Raw genomic sequence first — 13409 nt, forward strand, 5'->3', positions numbered from 1 at the left:
AAACACTGGCAATACTCAGCAAGCATGTAATAGTTGTGGAAAGAAACATTTCAGATTGATGTCTGTTCATCAGAACTAGGAAAGGTTTTCCTTTTGGGTAGCAAACAACGAAGACAATATTTCATTAAAATCTTAGTATGGCTATCCCTTTCCAGTTCTCTTTATTTCTCCAGGTCACCTTATTCTAGTTGTATAAACGTGAAGAATTGATCTGTCTTGTACATTAAAAGTTTTTTTTTGAGCAGTTTTGTTGAGATTGGAGGGGAAGTTGCTGTCTGTGGATGTTGAGTTATCTGGCTTTACTTGCAAACACGCCTGTGAAATCTGGCAGATGCATGGTAATACTATCAGCCACAGGTTCCCTTCCAAGCCCCACACAACTCTGACTTGGTATATGTTTCAATGTTTGTTCAGAAAAGGTCTAAACCCTGGAATTCCCTTCCTGTTGGCACTGTGGTTATCCCTATTTTCCAAATGTTGCAGTGATTCAAGAAGATAGCTCACCACCACTTTCTCCAGGGCAATTCGGAATAAGCAGTAAATTCTGGCCCGGCCAGTGATGCCCATATCCCAGGAACAAATAATATGAAGCAAAATAAACAGGCCACGTGTCAACTTTAGGCAAAGTTAACTTCTTATTGTGGCTGACAGTACAGTACCATAATTTAAATTAAATTATCTACACAGTGACTTTAAGAATGAGAAATTGCAATTTATACTTCTCAAGGCTTATTTTTTTGGTCCCTTCACATGAATATTAAATATCTGGCTCCTTTTTGAAAGTTTCTAATATCTACTTTGAGGCACTATTCCAACCATTTATTTTGCTTTGCGTAAAGCCACCTTGGTATAAAACAACTCCACCGTAATTTAAATTTACCTCCTTCACTTTTGTTTCTCTAGCTTAATTTAAGCTCCGTGTTATGAGTTTACTCTAAACAAACCATGTACTCTCTGGGTCACTCCCTTAACCTTCTCTCTAGACCAAAGAGTCTAAGGGTGTCAAATGTTCCTTCATACTCAGGACTATTATTACTGATCTTCTCTGCTCTCTTCCTAATTTGTCTGTTTTTATTTAATGCAAAATTAAACAGAATACTCAAAATCTGGATAGTGCATTGTGTATTTTTCTGTCTTGTCACATTGATAAGTTTGCAATCAAATCCATTTCTGAGTCTCCCTCTGCAATTTCAATGCCTTTTGTTCAATACATATTGAGACTAACATGGAAAAACTAATATTTTTCAGTAGTTCATGTAAAATCTCATTAAAATCAGTACATTAAAACTTATGTCTCCATTTTAACATAATGTTTCCACTTTGACAGGCAATACATCAAAGGTATTTGAAACCCTGACTGACAGCATTCGTTGACTCAATCGATTGAAAGCGGTTCTGTCCGTTTTGACACAATTGCGCAGTAATTCCGTACTAATTAACTGAACAGCTGGACATTTCTTGGCTGAAGGTGACTTTAATGGTTGCTTTTCTTTCAATTGAACTGCGGATTTAATTGCTTTTGATGTCAACATGTGGTGAAGAGCTGAGAGAGTTCTTTCAACCCAGATGATATAATCTCACAGGACAGAAATGAGCAACATTCCGAATGGTAATAGATCATTCAGTAACTGATTGTGTATTATGCTTAATCAAATTACGATAGAAAAAATGTTGCACTTCTTGCTCCTGTAGCTTAAGATTCAAAGCACACAACAGCAGCGTAGAGGCTGAGTTTTAATCCTTGGGAAAAACTTGTGCCTGGTGTTAAATTTTGAGGAAAATGTCAACCATGGAGAAGGCTGAAAATAATTATCGACACACGATTAATAATTTAAATGAAAATGCAGAGTAAATTAGTAGGACATGTTAACATTAAAAAACTTAAAGAACATTAGCATGGCTTGAGACTTCATGACATTGTCGTAAAATTGGAAGGGAATCTTCACAAGATACCTGAAAATAACAGAAACAATTGCATTGATTAACTTCTTCAGAGTTAGCAAATTCAAATAATCTGACTTTTCAATCTTACTTTGAGCTCCAATTTTTAAAAATGTGTTATTTACTTTACTGAATCAACTTATTTCATTCAATTTTTCCAGGTGCAAAAGCTAAAATCCTGCAACATATATCAGGTATTTATTGTCATCGAAAAACATGATCTCAGGGTTACAGGAGCAATATACGGAGCAGGAGAAAGTGAGGACTGTAGATGCTGGAGATCAGAGCTGAAAATGTGTTGCTGGAAAAGCGCAGCAGGTCAGCAGCATCCAAGGCTGACCCTCAGGGCTGATGCCCGAAACGTCGATTCTCCTGTTCCTTGGATGCTGTCTGACCTGCTGCGCTTTTCCAGCAACACATTTTCAGCAATATACGGAGCAACAGACTTACAACAGTGACTACACTTCATACGTACATACTAAATGCTTTGGAAGATCGTGAAACCATGAACAGGTGCCGCATAGATTATAGTTCTGTATTTTCTTTCTCTTATATATGAAATTTTAGGGTTTTCTATTAACATATGTTTTGAGAGATGTAGCATAAGAATTTATTTTGTTTGTACAGATATTTTCGATCACTAATGATTACACAGCAATGCTGTAACAAACAGAACAGCAAAAGCTGCATACGTTTTTTTCAAGGTGGCACGTGAAGGGGCATTTATCCATTTTATTGCACTGCTAACTGGGGAAGAAATACTGAGGATTTATCTAAGGTTATGCTGGGCTTCCAAACCAAATACACATTCATTCCTTTTTCAAGTCTGTGATCTCTTAATGTCTCGCTGAATGTATGAGTTAGGCCAGTTTAATGTGATTGACTAAAAATGAGTTCCAAATTGCTTTTGTGCATGCATTAAATCACAAGCTTTTAAGAGCATTTTCAAATTAAGCATATTCTAATATAGTTGAGTTTTGTGACATTGCATAATAATCACTCAAACATTTGATGCTGTTTCAGCATTGGAAAACACATTATAAGACAGAGTTCTAAACTCTGGCTAAATTAGATGCTCGGTTTCATTCTAAAAAATGTTTAAATCAAGGTATTTAAAACCATTGTGTTTATTTTGTTTATTTTTTTTCTAATGAAGCCAGAGTTTGGAATAAATACTTCTCAAGTCTGTCCAGAGTGATAGCACCCACAGTTCTTTGCTTTATTTCAAAACATTGATTGCCAAAATAAAATTTCCACATTTGAACTTTAGGTTCTGAAACATGAATATTGAATCCATTGCAGGAATCTATCCTGGTTTAGGATGAAGAAAAAAGGCCGCAGTCTCTGTATCTTTGGCTCTCACACACTGGGATTCAGAATGAGACTACAAGAACTCATCTTATTTTTGACCATCAATAACTGTCAGAACAAAGTCCCACTGTGTTGACTTGAACATTCATAATTTTAGTTGAAATTTGTGGTTCTTAAGCTAAAATGTTAGAAGTGGTATATGAAATATTTTCTGATTGGAAATTCCCAGCATCAACATCAAGCTAATAGAAGGCTGGCAGCCATATAAAGCGTCCTCTAGACTACCTAACAATGTCCCTGACTCAAGCCTCAGAGTAGCAATCTCTAATATTCCTGTGTGCAAATGTTACATTTCACACATTGCTAGCTGTGGCCTTTCTGAATAAGATTACAGAGTGGAACCAGTTTGTACTATTGGGTTTTAATCATTTAGGAGCTGGATTGAGATGAGCAGATTGATGTCAAATAGAAATTCTTCAGCCAGCACACAAGAACGTCAAAAAGTATCTTCAAACAATATCCCAGAAATTTAAAACTACTAAAAGCATATATTACAATTTCTAAAGAAATTGAAAAGTATAAATCTATCTTTGACCACACAAATCTTTGAGGAATGTTTCTATTATTCCCAGATTGCTATGTTGATGCATTTATTTGAACTGTAAATAAGCATAAATGCAATATTTGTTTACTCAAGATTCAATTACATTATGTCAACACATCAACTGGATTGCACCAGCTTTTATTTAGACCTGGATTATTCTGATGAGTATTTGGTGATAATAAAGCCATAGTGTACTTCACACTTTCCTATGAAGTTTAGTTTATGTTGTTGACCGAGGATAGAGTTTAGAATGAACACTTCATAAGTCTATCCAGAGTAATAGCCACAAAAATGCAACAGAGGTGAAATGTTGAGCAGGCAAGTGCAGGATAATGGCACCACAGCTTGGAGTTCTCTCAGCTATTCGAGAGAACCTAAGGGCTGAGTGTTCTGATTAGGTTTAATTTACAGATAACTGCAGGGAAAATTCGCTCCCCACCCGGTTCCTCTGTGAAGCTACTGCTGAATCAGGTCTTCAAATTTACTTGAAGCATTGCATAGTTCTGGAAGAATTTAAACATTGTTTAAAAACAAGTAAAATTGGATTATAAACAGAGTAAAGACTAGTGAGACCTGGTCTCTTATTCAATGAGGAATAATAGAAATTAACTATGGGCTAAAACTAACTATTAGTAGCTGTTCTCAAAGCAATCAGAATGAAGTTAAAGCTAAATTGTATCATTTCAATCTTGTGAAACATTTTTATTTTTCAGATGTAAACATAACATTGAGTTGCTGCCACTTCAAAAGCCTAAAGTATGCTGGTGTGAAACCCAGAAAAAAAAACAAGATGTTTAAAATAAACCAAAAATGAATGAACATAAGACCATAAGAAATAGGAGCAGAAGAGGTTCACTATCATTTTATGAAGGGCAATTAGGGATGTGCAATAAATTCTGGGCTTACCAGCAATGTTCATATTTTAAAAATAATTTCATAGAAACAGAGCAACACAGAAAATAGAAGTGAGATTAGACCATTCGGCCCTTCAAATCAGCTGTACCATTCAATATGTTGGTGGCTGATCATCCAACTCAGCATCCTGTTCCCGCTTTCTCCCAATATCCTTTGATTCATTAAGCCCTAATAAACATATCTAACTCCCTTCTGAAAACATTCAATGTTTTGGCCTCAACTACTTTCTGTGCCTGGCTCCAGATGAAGAAATTTCTTCTCATTCCAGTCCTAAATGATCTACCCCTTGTTGTTTGTTGTGATCCCTGGTTCTGAGTTCCCTGTTCATCGAGAACAGCCAGCCCATGTTTATCCTGTCTAGTCCTGTTAGAATTTTATAGGTTTCTATGAGATTCCCCCTCCATTCTTCTAAGCTCCAGTAAATATAGGGCTGACTGATCCAATCTCTCTTCATACAGTTAAACACAGACATTTATTGGCACTTCATATCTTATTGTAGACTTACCAGCTTCATTCACAATAGTATTCATTCACAAGCAGCTTCAAGCCAACTTTTGCAAGTGATGTAAATTTTAAGTTCCTCAGGATGAGGAATAGATATTTAATGAGAGAATGAAACATTTTTCAATTTATCATGACCCAATGTCAAAATTATCTGGCATGCAGATGCTTCTTCACTGCAACACAACACTGTACCCTCATGTCAACCTCATATCCATCACAAATAAACATATCCATTTTACTTCAGGGAGTTATTCTTTCAGAGAACTAGTTTCAGGCTAAGTGCTGATACGGCAGAGGACTTATACTGTGGACTAGTGTTGATTAGTGAATGGGTTAAGATTGTCCGACATCTATTCACTTCGCCTCATCTGAGATTTCATCCTGAATTTCAAGGGCCAGATTCTGATTCAAATTTGAGGGGCTTGAAGAGCTGTTACCCATGGAGTTGCCCAGTGTATAATTTGTTTCATTACATGGTATACCATTCAAGAATAGGATATTGCTAGTTGTCTGCATGTCTCTGCAACTCAGATGGTGTTGTTGAATAGCTAGAATTCTGAACTTACAGAAAATGCCTCCCATCTCAATGCAGTTCACACCTCCACTCTCGGATCAGTGAATCCATTCTTTCCTTCATTTATCAGAACCGGTTTTTCGGTCCGTGTGTGCCACACAAGGATCTGTAGAATAAAGCAATGACAATGTGAATACTGTACTGTGTGCAGTGGGAAACTAGTAAGTTATAAAATAATTACTTAACTGGGAGAGGTTCCTATCATTTTGTCTTGGATTGGATACTTAGGGTATTTCAATGGTCTGTCCTTCAGAACCTATTCTTTGCACATTATCTCTGTCTGATAATGTAGGACCAAGTATTATTCATGTGATTAAAGACCACCTAAGCAAATGATAATCCCATTGCCAGCTCCAACAGTATTGTGTCATATTTTAACTTGGCAAAAGATGGCATACTCAACCTGGGTAAAACTTCAACTTACTTGAATGAGCATCTGTACACATTAATATAACATATTTTGTGTGCCTGTGTTCAAACTGCATGTCCTTGCCCATTAAAAGATGCAAATCATACAAATTCATATACTAATGGATCATTTATAGTGTGCCACAGCTACAGGCAAGCGTTAAAACCTGAAACACAACCTACAGCTTTTAAATAATTTGGTTCTTTTCAAGAAATCGTGCTTTATTTTACATTGAACTTATGGCTAGGGAAAATCAATGGAATAGTACTATCATTCTGGTTGTTTAAAGTGTTTTCCTGAATGTCTTTTGTGTTGTGTTAAATGTATTTGATGTATACTTGATTAGTTGTTGACTTAAGTTCTTGGCATATCATGACTTCTTTCCTCTTTCAAATAATGAGAACTTTGCATTTAATAACTTGCATAAAATCTAAAAACCCATGGACCCATTGACAGGCCATTTAGCCCCTCCCTCATTCACTTAGATTATGGTTGACCTGTATTTCAACTACATCTACCTGCTGAGGAACCAAATTCCTTGATTATGAAATGTCCACCTTATTAATTAAAATTTCAATTGCCCCAGCATTTTTAACCCTTTTGAGTAAAAACATTCCAAATGTTTACAACCCTTCTGTGCAAAATTGTCTCTGGATTTCATTCCTTGATGTACTAGCTCCAATTTTAGCATTACAAACGTGTGTTCTGAAATTCTCTACCACTGGAAGTATTTTCTCGCCATCTACTATTCGAATGCTGATGTCATTTCAAACAACCTGATTAGATCAGCTTCACCTTTCTAAACCCAAGGGAATACAAGTAATTATATACAAGCAATTTTGTAATCTAACCTTTAGCATCGTTCTGATGAATCTGACCCTTCCATTGCCAGGATATCCTTCCAGAGATCTGATGCTAAGATTGAACACAGTATGTCAGGTCTGATCTAACCAAGGTTCTGCATTACTGAGACATAACTTCTTCCCCATGAGACTAAGTCCCATATATTGTTGGCTTGTTAATTACATTTTGTACCTGTAGCTAAGTTGTAATGATTTAAGAATATAAATAACTTCACGCATTTTTCATCCTCTTAGTTCTAGCCATTACGGAAATGTTTCATTTTCGACTTCTTCACAGTCAAAGTTAATTGAACTCCTTCACCATATTCATGCCCAGCCTCTTAGTTGATCTATGGTCTTTTGTAACATCCTATTCTAATTTTGTTGTGCTTCCCAAATTAATGTCTTTTGTACATTTGGATGTATTATTCTCTAATCTTTCAGCCAAGCCACAAACATATGAGATGGAAGCCTGCAGCCCCAGGGTAGATTTCCAATGAACACCAATTGACACATCCATCCAATCCAGCACCACTCTAATCTAAACATCCATCCAATCGCAACCTTTTCCTTTTATAAGTATCCTTATCCCAACCCATTTCTTCCAAGGTGAGAATATTGCAGAGATGACAGGGGTCACACTGAAGGGAGTACCCCATCCATCAGAGGATGAGTCCTCAGGTCAGATTTTGCCGGTTTTGATCAACTAATTGGCTGCAGCCACGGCTAATATGCCTTTTAAGGACAATGGCTCAAACCTAAGAGCTGCCAAAGCAAAGTGCTGTTTTTGCAACCATCTCAGCAGCACCATTGCTAATACTAATAGGGTTGGTAAGGATGAAGCCATATCAATGTCTGTGTGCCCTCAAAGTCAGGTAACAGGAGTCCAGGGAAACAGGGGCTATGGCCAGATAGGCAGACATTGAGGGGTTAAGGGATTTGATAGAAGGTAAGCAGAGTCATTCCCACGAGATTTGGCTAGTTCTGCTAGGGTTCCCTAGGTGGCCATAGAGTGCTGAAAGGGAAGCCCTTTCTGTCACAGTCAAAATGCCAGAAATGGCTAGAAGAGGCCTACTGATCTCCTGGCGAGTTACTCATCTGCCACCTTAATGCCTATCTGTCCCATTATGCCATCCATCTCACCTTCCAGCCTTTCACCAACAGGCCTGGAAAGTCCCAGCTGGTTAATCCTGGTTTGTAGACCATATTGTAAACATGCACTCTCTCCAATTCATCTTGTTCTTATTAGATTTTCGAGAAGAAAGGACACAGATTCGTCACATCTGTCCTCACTGAGAAAAGGTATCCCTATCTTGGGATACACAGAATAGTACACATGGATTGCACAACCACAAGTAGCAGTGTGTGCAAAGGCTCGGTAGTTGGGAGATGGAGACTGATCTGTACCTCCTACCTACTGACCACTTTCAATCCTTAGTTAGCACTGTCCGTCCTGTAGCACTCTCAGTTACAGATTTCAATGTAATCCATAATAGACTCATTCCAATTATAAGGGGAATTATCAAAAGGACACATTACCATTTGATTCATAGGACCTTTCATAAGGAACTGGTGTAAGCCCACCATTGCACCAATGGAGTGGTGCACTATTTGTATTGTATATGGCTGCTATAAGCTAGAGTCAAAACACAGAAACAGACTACTCAGCCAAACTCTGATGGTGTTTATGCCCCACAAGTCACTAAATTTGGTATGCAAAAATATATGCAAATGCCCAATACTCAAATAAATAAATCAAATACATTTTAAACTCTTTCATGTGCATATTCCACCTGACCTCTGTCTTAGGCTAATACATGATACATAATCACTTCCTTGAAAGTGTCTAGAACTTAACTGCAGATTTCTTTTATTCTTCTGTGGAATGTGAATGGTGGTAAAGCCACTGTCTCTTGTCATAGAGTTATAGAGATGTACAGACCCTTCGGTCCAATCCGTCCATGCTGACCAAATATCCCAACCCAATCTAGTCCCACCTGCCAGCATCCGGCCCATATCCCACCAAACCCATCCAAATGCCTCTTAAATGTTGCAATTGTACCAGTCTCCACCACATCCTCTGGCAGCTCCTTCCATACATGTACTACCCTCTACGTGAAAAGGTAGCCCCTTAGGTCTCTTTTATATCTTTTCCCTCTCACCCTAAACTTATGCCCTCTAGTTCTGGACTCCCCGACCCCAGGGAAAAGACTTTATCTATTTATCCTATCCATGTCCCTCATAATTTTGTAAACCTCTATAAGGTCACCCCTCAGCCTCCAACGCTCCAGGGAAAACAGCCCAAGCCTGTTCACCCTCTCCCTGTAGCTCAGATCCTCCAACCTTGGCAACATCTTTGTAAATCTTTTCTGAACCCTTTCAAGTTTCACAACATCTTTCCGATAGGAAGGAGACCAGACTTGCGCGCAATATTCCAACAGTGGCCTAACCAATGTCCCACCTCCCAACTCCTGTACTCAATACTCTGACCAATAAAGGAAAGCCGACCAAACGCTTCTTCACTATCCTATCGACCTGAGACTCCACTTTCAAGGAGCTATGAACCTGCACTCCAATGTCTCTTTGTTCAGCAACACTCTCTAGGACCTTACCATTAAGTGTATAAGTCCTGCTAAGATTTGCTTTCCCAAAATGCAGCACCTCACATTTATCTGAATTAAACTCAATCTGCCACTTCCCAGTCCTTTGGCCCATCTGGTCCAGGTCCGGTTGTAATCTGAGGTAACCTTCTTCGCTGTCTACTACACCTCCAATTTTGGTATCATCTGCAAACTTACTAACTATACCTCTTATGCTCGCATCTAAGTCATTTATGTAAATGACAAAAAGTAGAGGGCCCAGCACCGATCCTTGTGGCACTCCACTGGTCACAGGCCTCCAGTCTGAAAAACAACCCTCCACCACCACCCTCTGTCTTCTACCTTTGAGCCAGTTCTGTTTCCAAATGGCTAGCTCTCCCTGTATTCCATGAGATCCAACCTTGCTAATCAGTCTCCCATGGGGAACCTTGTCGAACGCCTTACTGAAGTCCATATAGATTACATCTACTGCTCTGCCCTCATCAATCCTCTTTGTTACTTCTTCAAAAAACTCAGTCAAGTTTGAGAGACATGATTTCCAATGCACAAAGCCATGTTGACTATCCCAAATCAGTCCTTGCCTTTCCAAATACACGTACATCCTGTCCTTTAGGATTCCCTCCAACAACTTGCCCACCAGCGAGGTCAGGCTCATCGGTCTATAGTTCCCTGGCTTGTCCTTACTGCCCTTCTTAAACAGTGGCACCACGTTTGTCAACCTCCAGTCTTCCGGCACCTCACCTGTGACTATCGATGATACAAGTATCTCAGCAAGAGGCCCAGCAATCACTGCTCTAGCTTCCCACAGAGTTCTCGGGTACACCTGATCAGGTCCTGGGGATTTATCCATCTTCAGCCGTTTCAAGACATCCATCACTAATTTCCCTTGAGAAGATACTGACAGCTGCCTCCTTAAACAACTGCACTACATCACGTGCAGTTACACCACCAGTATGGTTAGACTAAGAACTGCAGCATTTTGATCCAACAACAGTGTAGGGGTGACTACAAAGGGTCACGTAAATATATGAAAATGCAAATAAGGAATAAGAGTCAGCACATGGCCCTTTGAGCCTGTTCCATCATTCAATAAGATCTGATTTTAATATCAGTTCTTGCATACCAATTCCTGCCTAAACCCAAAAAACTTTCTTGTCTTTGATAATTAAGAATCTATCTTCCTATCTTAAAAATATTTAAAGTTTTTACACTCTTTGCCTTTTGAAGAAGGGAACTCCAAAGATTCACAATCCTCTGAGGATTTTTTCCCTCATCTGTCTTTATTGGACAACCAATTATTTGTAAACAGCACTCTTAGATCGATATTCTCTCACAAGAGGAAACATCTTTTCCATATCCACTACAAGTCCCTTCAGGATCTTAAACATTTCAATTAAGTCACCTCTCACTCTTCTAAATGTCAGAAAATATAAACAAAGATGGTATGTGGCTTTGAGGAAAGATTGCAGTGGTGTTCCCATGCATCTACTAAACTAGTCATTCTAGTTAATTACCTTCATGGGTTTGGAAAGTACTAATAAGGGAGAGTTAGGAAATAACTAAAGAGCATCTACTGAATGGTACACATTATTTCACTGTGTGGAGGGAGTGAATTTTTAATGTGGTGATAGGGAGCTAATCAAGCCAGTTGTTTTGTCCTGGATTGTGTCAAGCTTCTTGAGTGTTGTTGAAGATGATTTTATCCAAAAATGTAGAGTATTTCTATCATACTCCTGACTTGTGACTTGTAAATGGTGACTGATGTCAAGGAGTCAGGTGAGATATTCATGGCAGCATTCATAGCCTCTAACCTAGGATTGTTCCCACACTATCTATACAGCTGGTCCATTTGAGTTTCTGGTCAACAGTAGCACACAGGACATTGATAGTGGGGGAATTTAGTGATAATAATGCCATTGAATGTCAATCAGAAATTATTTGTTTCTCTCTTGTTGGAGGTGGTCATTGTAGGTATTTGTGTGGTGCAAGGGTTACGTGCCACTTCTCAGCCCAAGTCATGTGTTATTCAGAGCTTGTTGTTTATGGACAATGGACTGTTTCAGTATTCAATGAGTCATGAATGGTGGGAAACATTGTGTAATTGTCAGCAAATATCCCCCTTATGATGGAAGGAGGATAGAGCAGCTGAATATGTTTGTCCCTGAGGAACTCCTGTAGTTATGTGCAAAGACTGAGGTGATTAGCCTCCAACAACCACAATTATCTTCCAATGTGCAAGACATGATGACAATCAGTGGTGAGTTTTCCAGATAATGCTTATCGACCCCACTTTTGCTCAGGTTTCTTGACATGAACCTCGATCACCTGCTATTTTGATGCAAAGTGCTGTCACTCTCATCTCAACTTAGGCATTCTGCTCTTTTGTTCATGTTTGGACCCAGGCTTTAATGAGGTCAGCAGCTGATTGGCCCCAGTGGAACCCAGACTGAGCATCAATGAGTAGGTTATTGCTGTGTAAATGCCATTTGGTTGTGTTGTCAACAATAGCTGCCTTGACTTTGCTGCTGATCTTGAGGTGATCTTGATTATTGGGGAAGTATTCAGCTGCATCGGCTTTCACCTGTTTGTTATACCAAAGGCATGTCTGGGCAATTTTCCACATTGCTGGGCAAAGACTTTTATTGTACATGCAATGGAAAAACTTGGCAAGCTTTGTGACAATTGGGACACTGTTGGAATGTTGTCACGGCCTCGAGTTTTTGTAGTGTCCAGTACCTTTAGCCATTTCTTCATAACATGGAGCGTGAATGGATTGGAAAAAGACTAATGTGTTGCTGAGGTTGTTGGGTAGAATCGGAGATGGATCATTAATTTGGCCATTTGGATGAAAGTTTGGCTGTAAAAGCTTCAGCCTTATCCTCTGCTCTGATGTGCTGGGCTCCACCATCATTGTGCTTTGTCATATTTGTGGAACCTTTCCTTCTGGTTAGTTGCTTAATTGTCCACCACAATTCAGGACTGGATGTGACAGGACTGAAGAGCTTTCTTATGCTTCTTTGTTTGCAGTATCATTTAGCTCTGTCTGCCATATGATTCTTCCATTATTTGAACTGCCAGTAGTGTAGGCTTGGTACAGTGCCTGGCGTACTCTGCTGCACTCTTCATCGAACCAGAGTCGATCCCTTGGCTTTACAGCAAGCATAGGATGATAAGAAATACAAGTGGTTAGACACCAACTGGTCCTTCAAGCCTACTGCAATGTTTAACAAGATTGTGGTTATCAGATTGTGTTCTTGACTACACTTTCCTGCTCATCTCAAAACCCTTGATTGATTCATCGATCAAAAATCAAGCTTGAACATATTGTCAATGGTTCTGCCTCCAATACTTTCTGTGGAAGAAAATTCCAAAGACACTCAGAGGAGAAATTTCTCCTGATTTATGTGTCAGACACCTCTTTCTTTCAAACTGTGGTCTTCAGTTCTGATTTCTTATCATAAAACAAAACAAACATCTTTTCGGTATATAGCCTGTAAAGCCAGCTCAGAATCTCTTTTGTTTCAGTAAAATCGTCTCTTGTTCTTGTAAACTCCACTGAATACAGGTCTAATCCATGAACCTTTCCTCATAAAGCAACCCTTTCATCTCAACAACCCAATCAATCTTGTGAACCTTCTGAACTACTTGTAATATAAATATATCCTTCCTTAGCTGGTTACAAACAGTGCATCTGTCTCATGAATTTGCC

The 13409-nt window shown here is 38.9% G+C and overlaps 1 protein-coding gene across 4 annotated transcripts in view; it reads right to left on the minus strand.

Annotated features, from left to right (window-relative positions):
* Positions 1-1166: 1166 nt before the first annotated feature.
* The window catches only part of LOC140486177 (galactosylgalactosylxylosylprotein 3-beta-glucuronosyltransferase 1-like), an 86344-nt gene continuing 74101 nt past the window's right edge, over positions 1167-13409 (minus strand). For all 4 annotated transcript variants that reach the window (XM_072584921.1, XM_072584920.1, XM_072584924.1 and 1 more), the window contains 2 exons: positions 5842-5955; positions 1167-1953 (listed from right to left, as the gene is read on the minus strand). In XM_072584921.1, coding sequence (XP_072441022.1) covers positions 5869-5955 — 87 coding nt within the window. In that variant the 3' untranslated portion in view covers positions 1167-1953; positions 5842-5868. The remainder of the gene's footprint in view (positions 1954-5841; positions 5956-13409) is intronic.

This window comes from Chiloscyllium punctatum, chromosome 15, assembly GCF_047496795.1.
Source record: "Chiloscyllium punctatum isolate Juve2018m chromosome 15, sChiPun1.3, whole genome shotgun sequence".
Taxonomy (NCBI): Eukaryota; Metazoa; Chordata; class Chondrichthyes; order Orectolobiformes; family Hemiscylliidae; genus Chiloscyllium; species Chiloscyllium punctatum.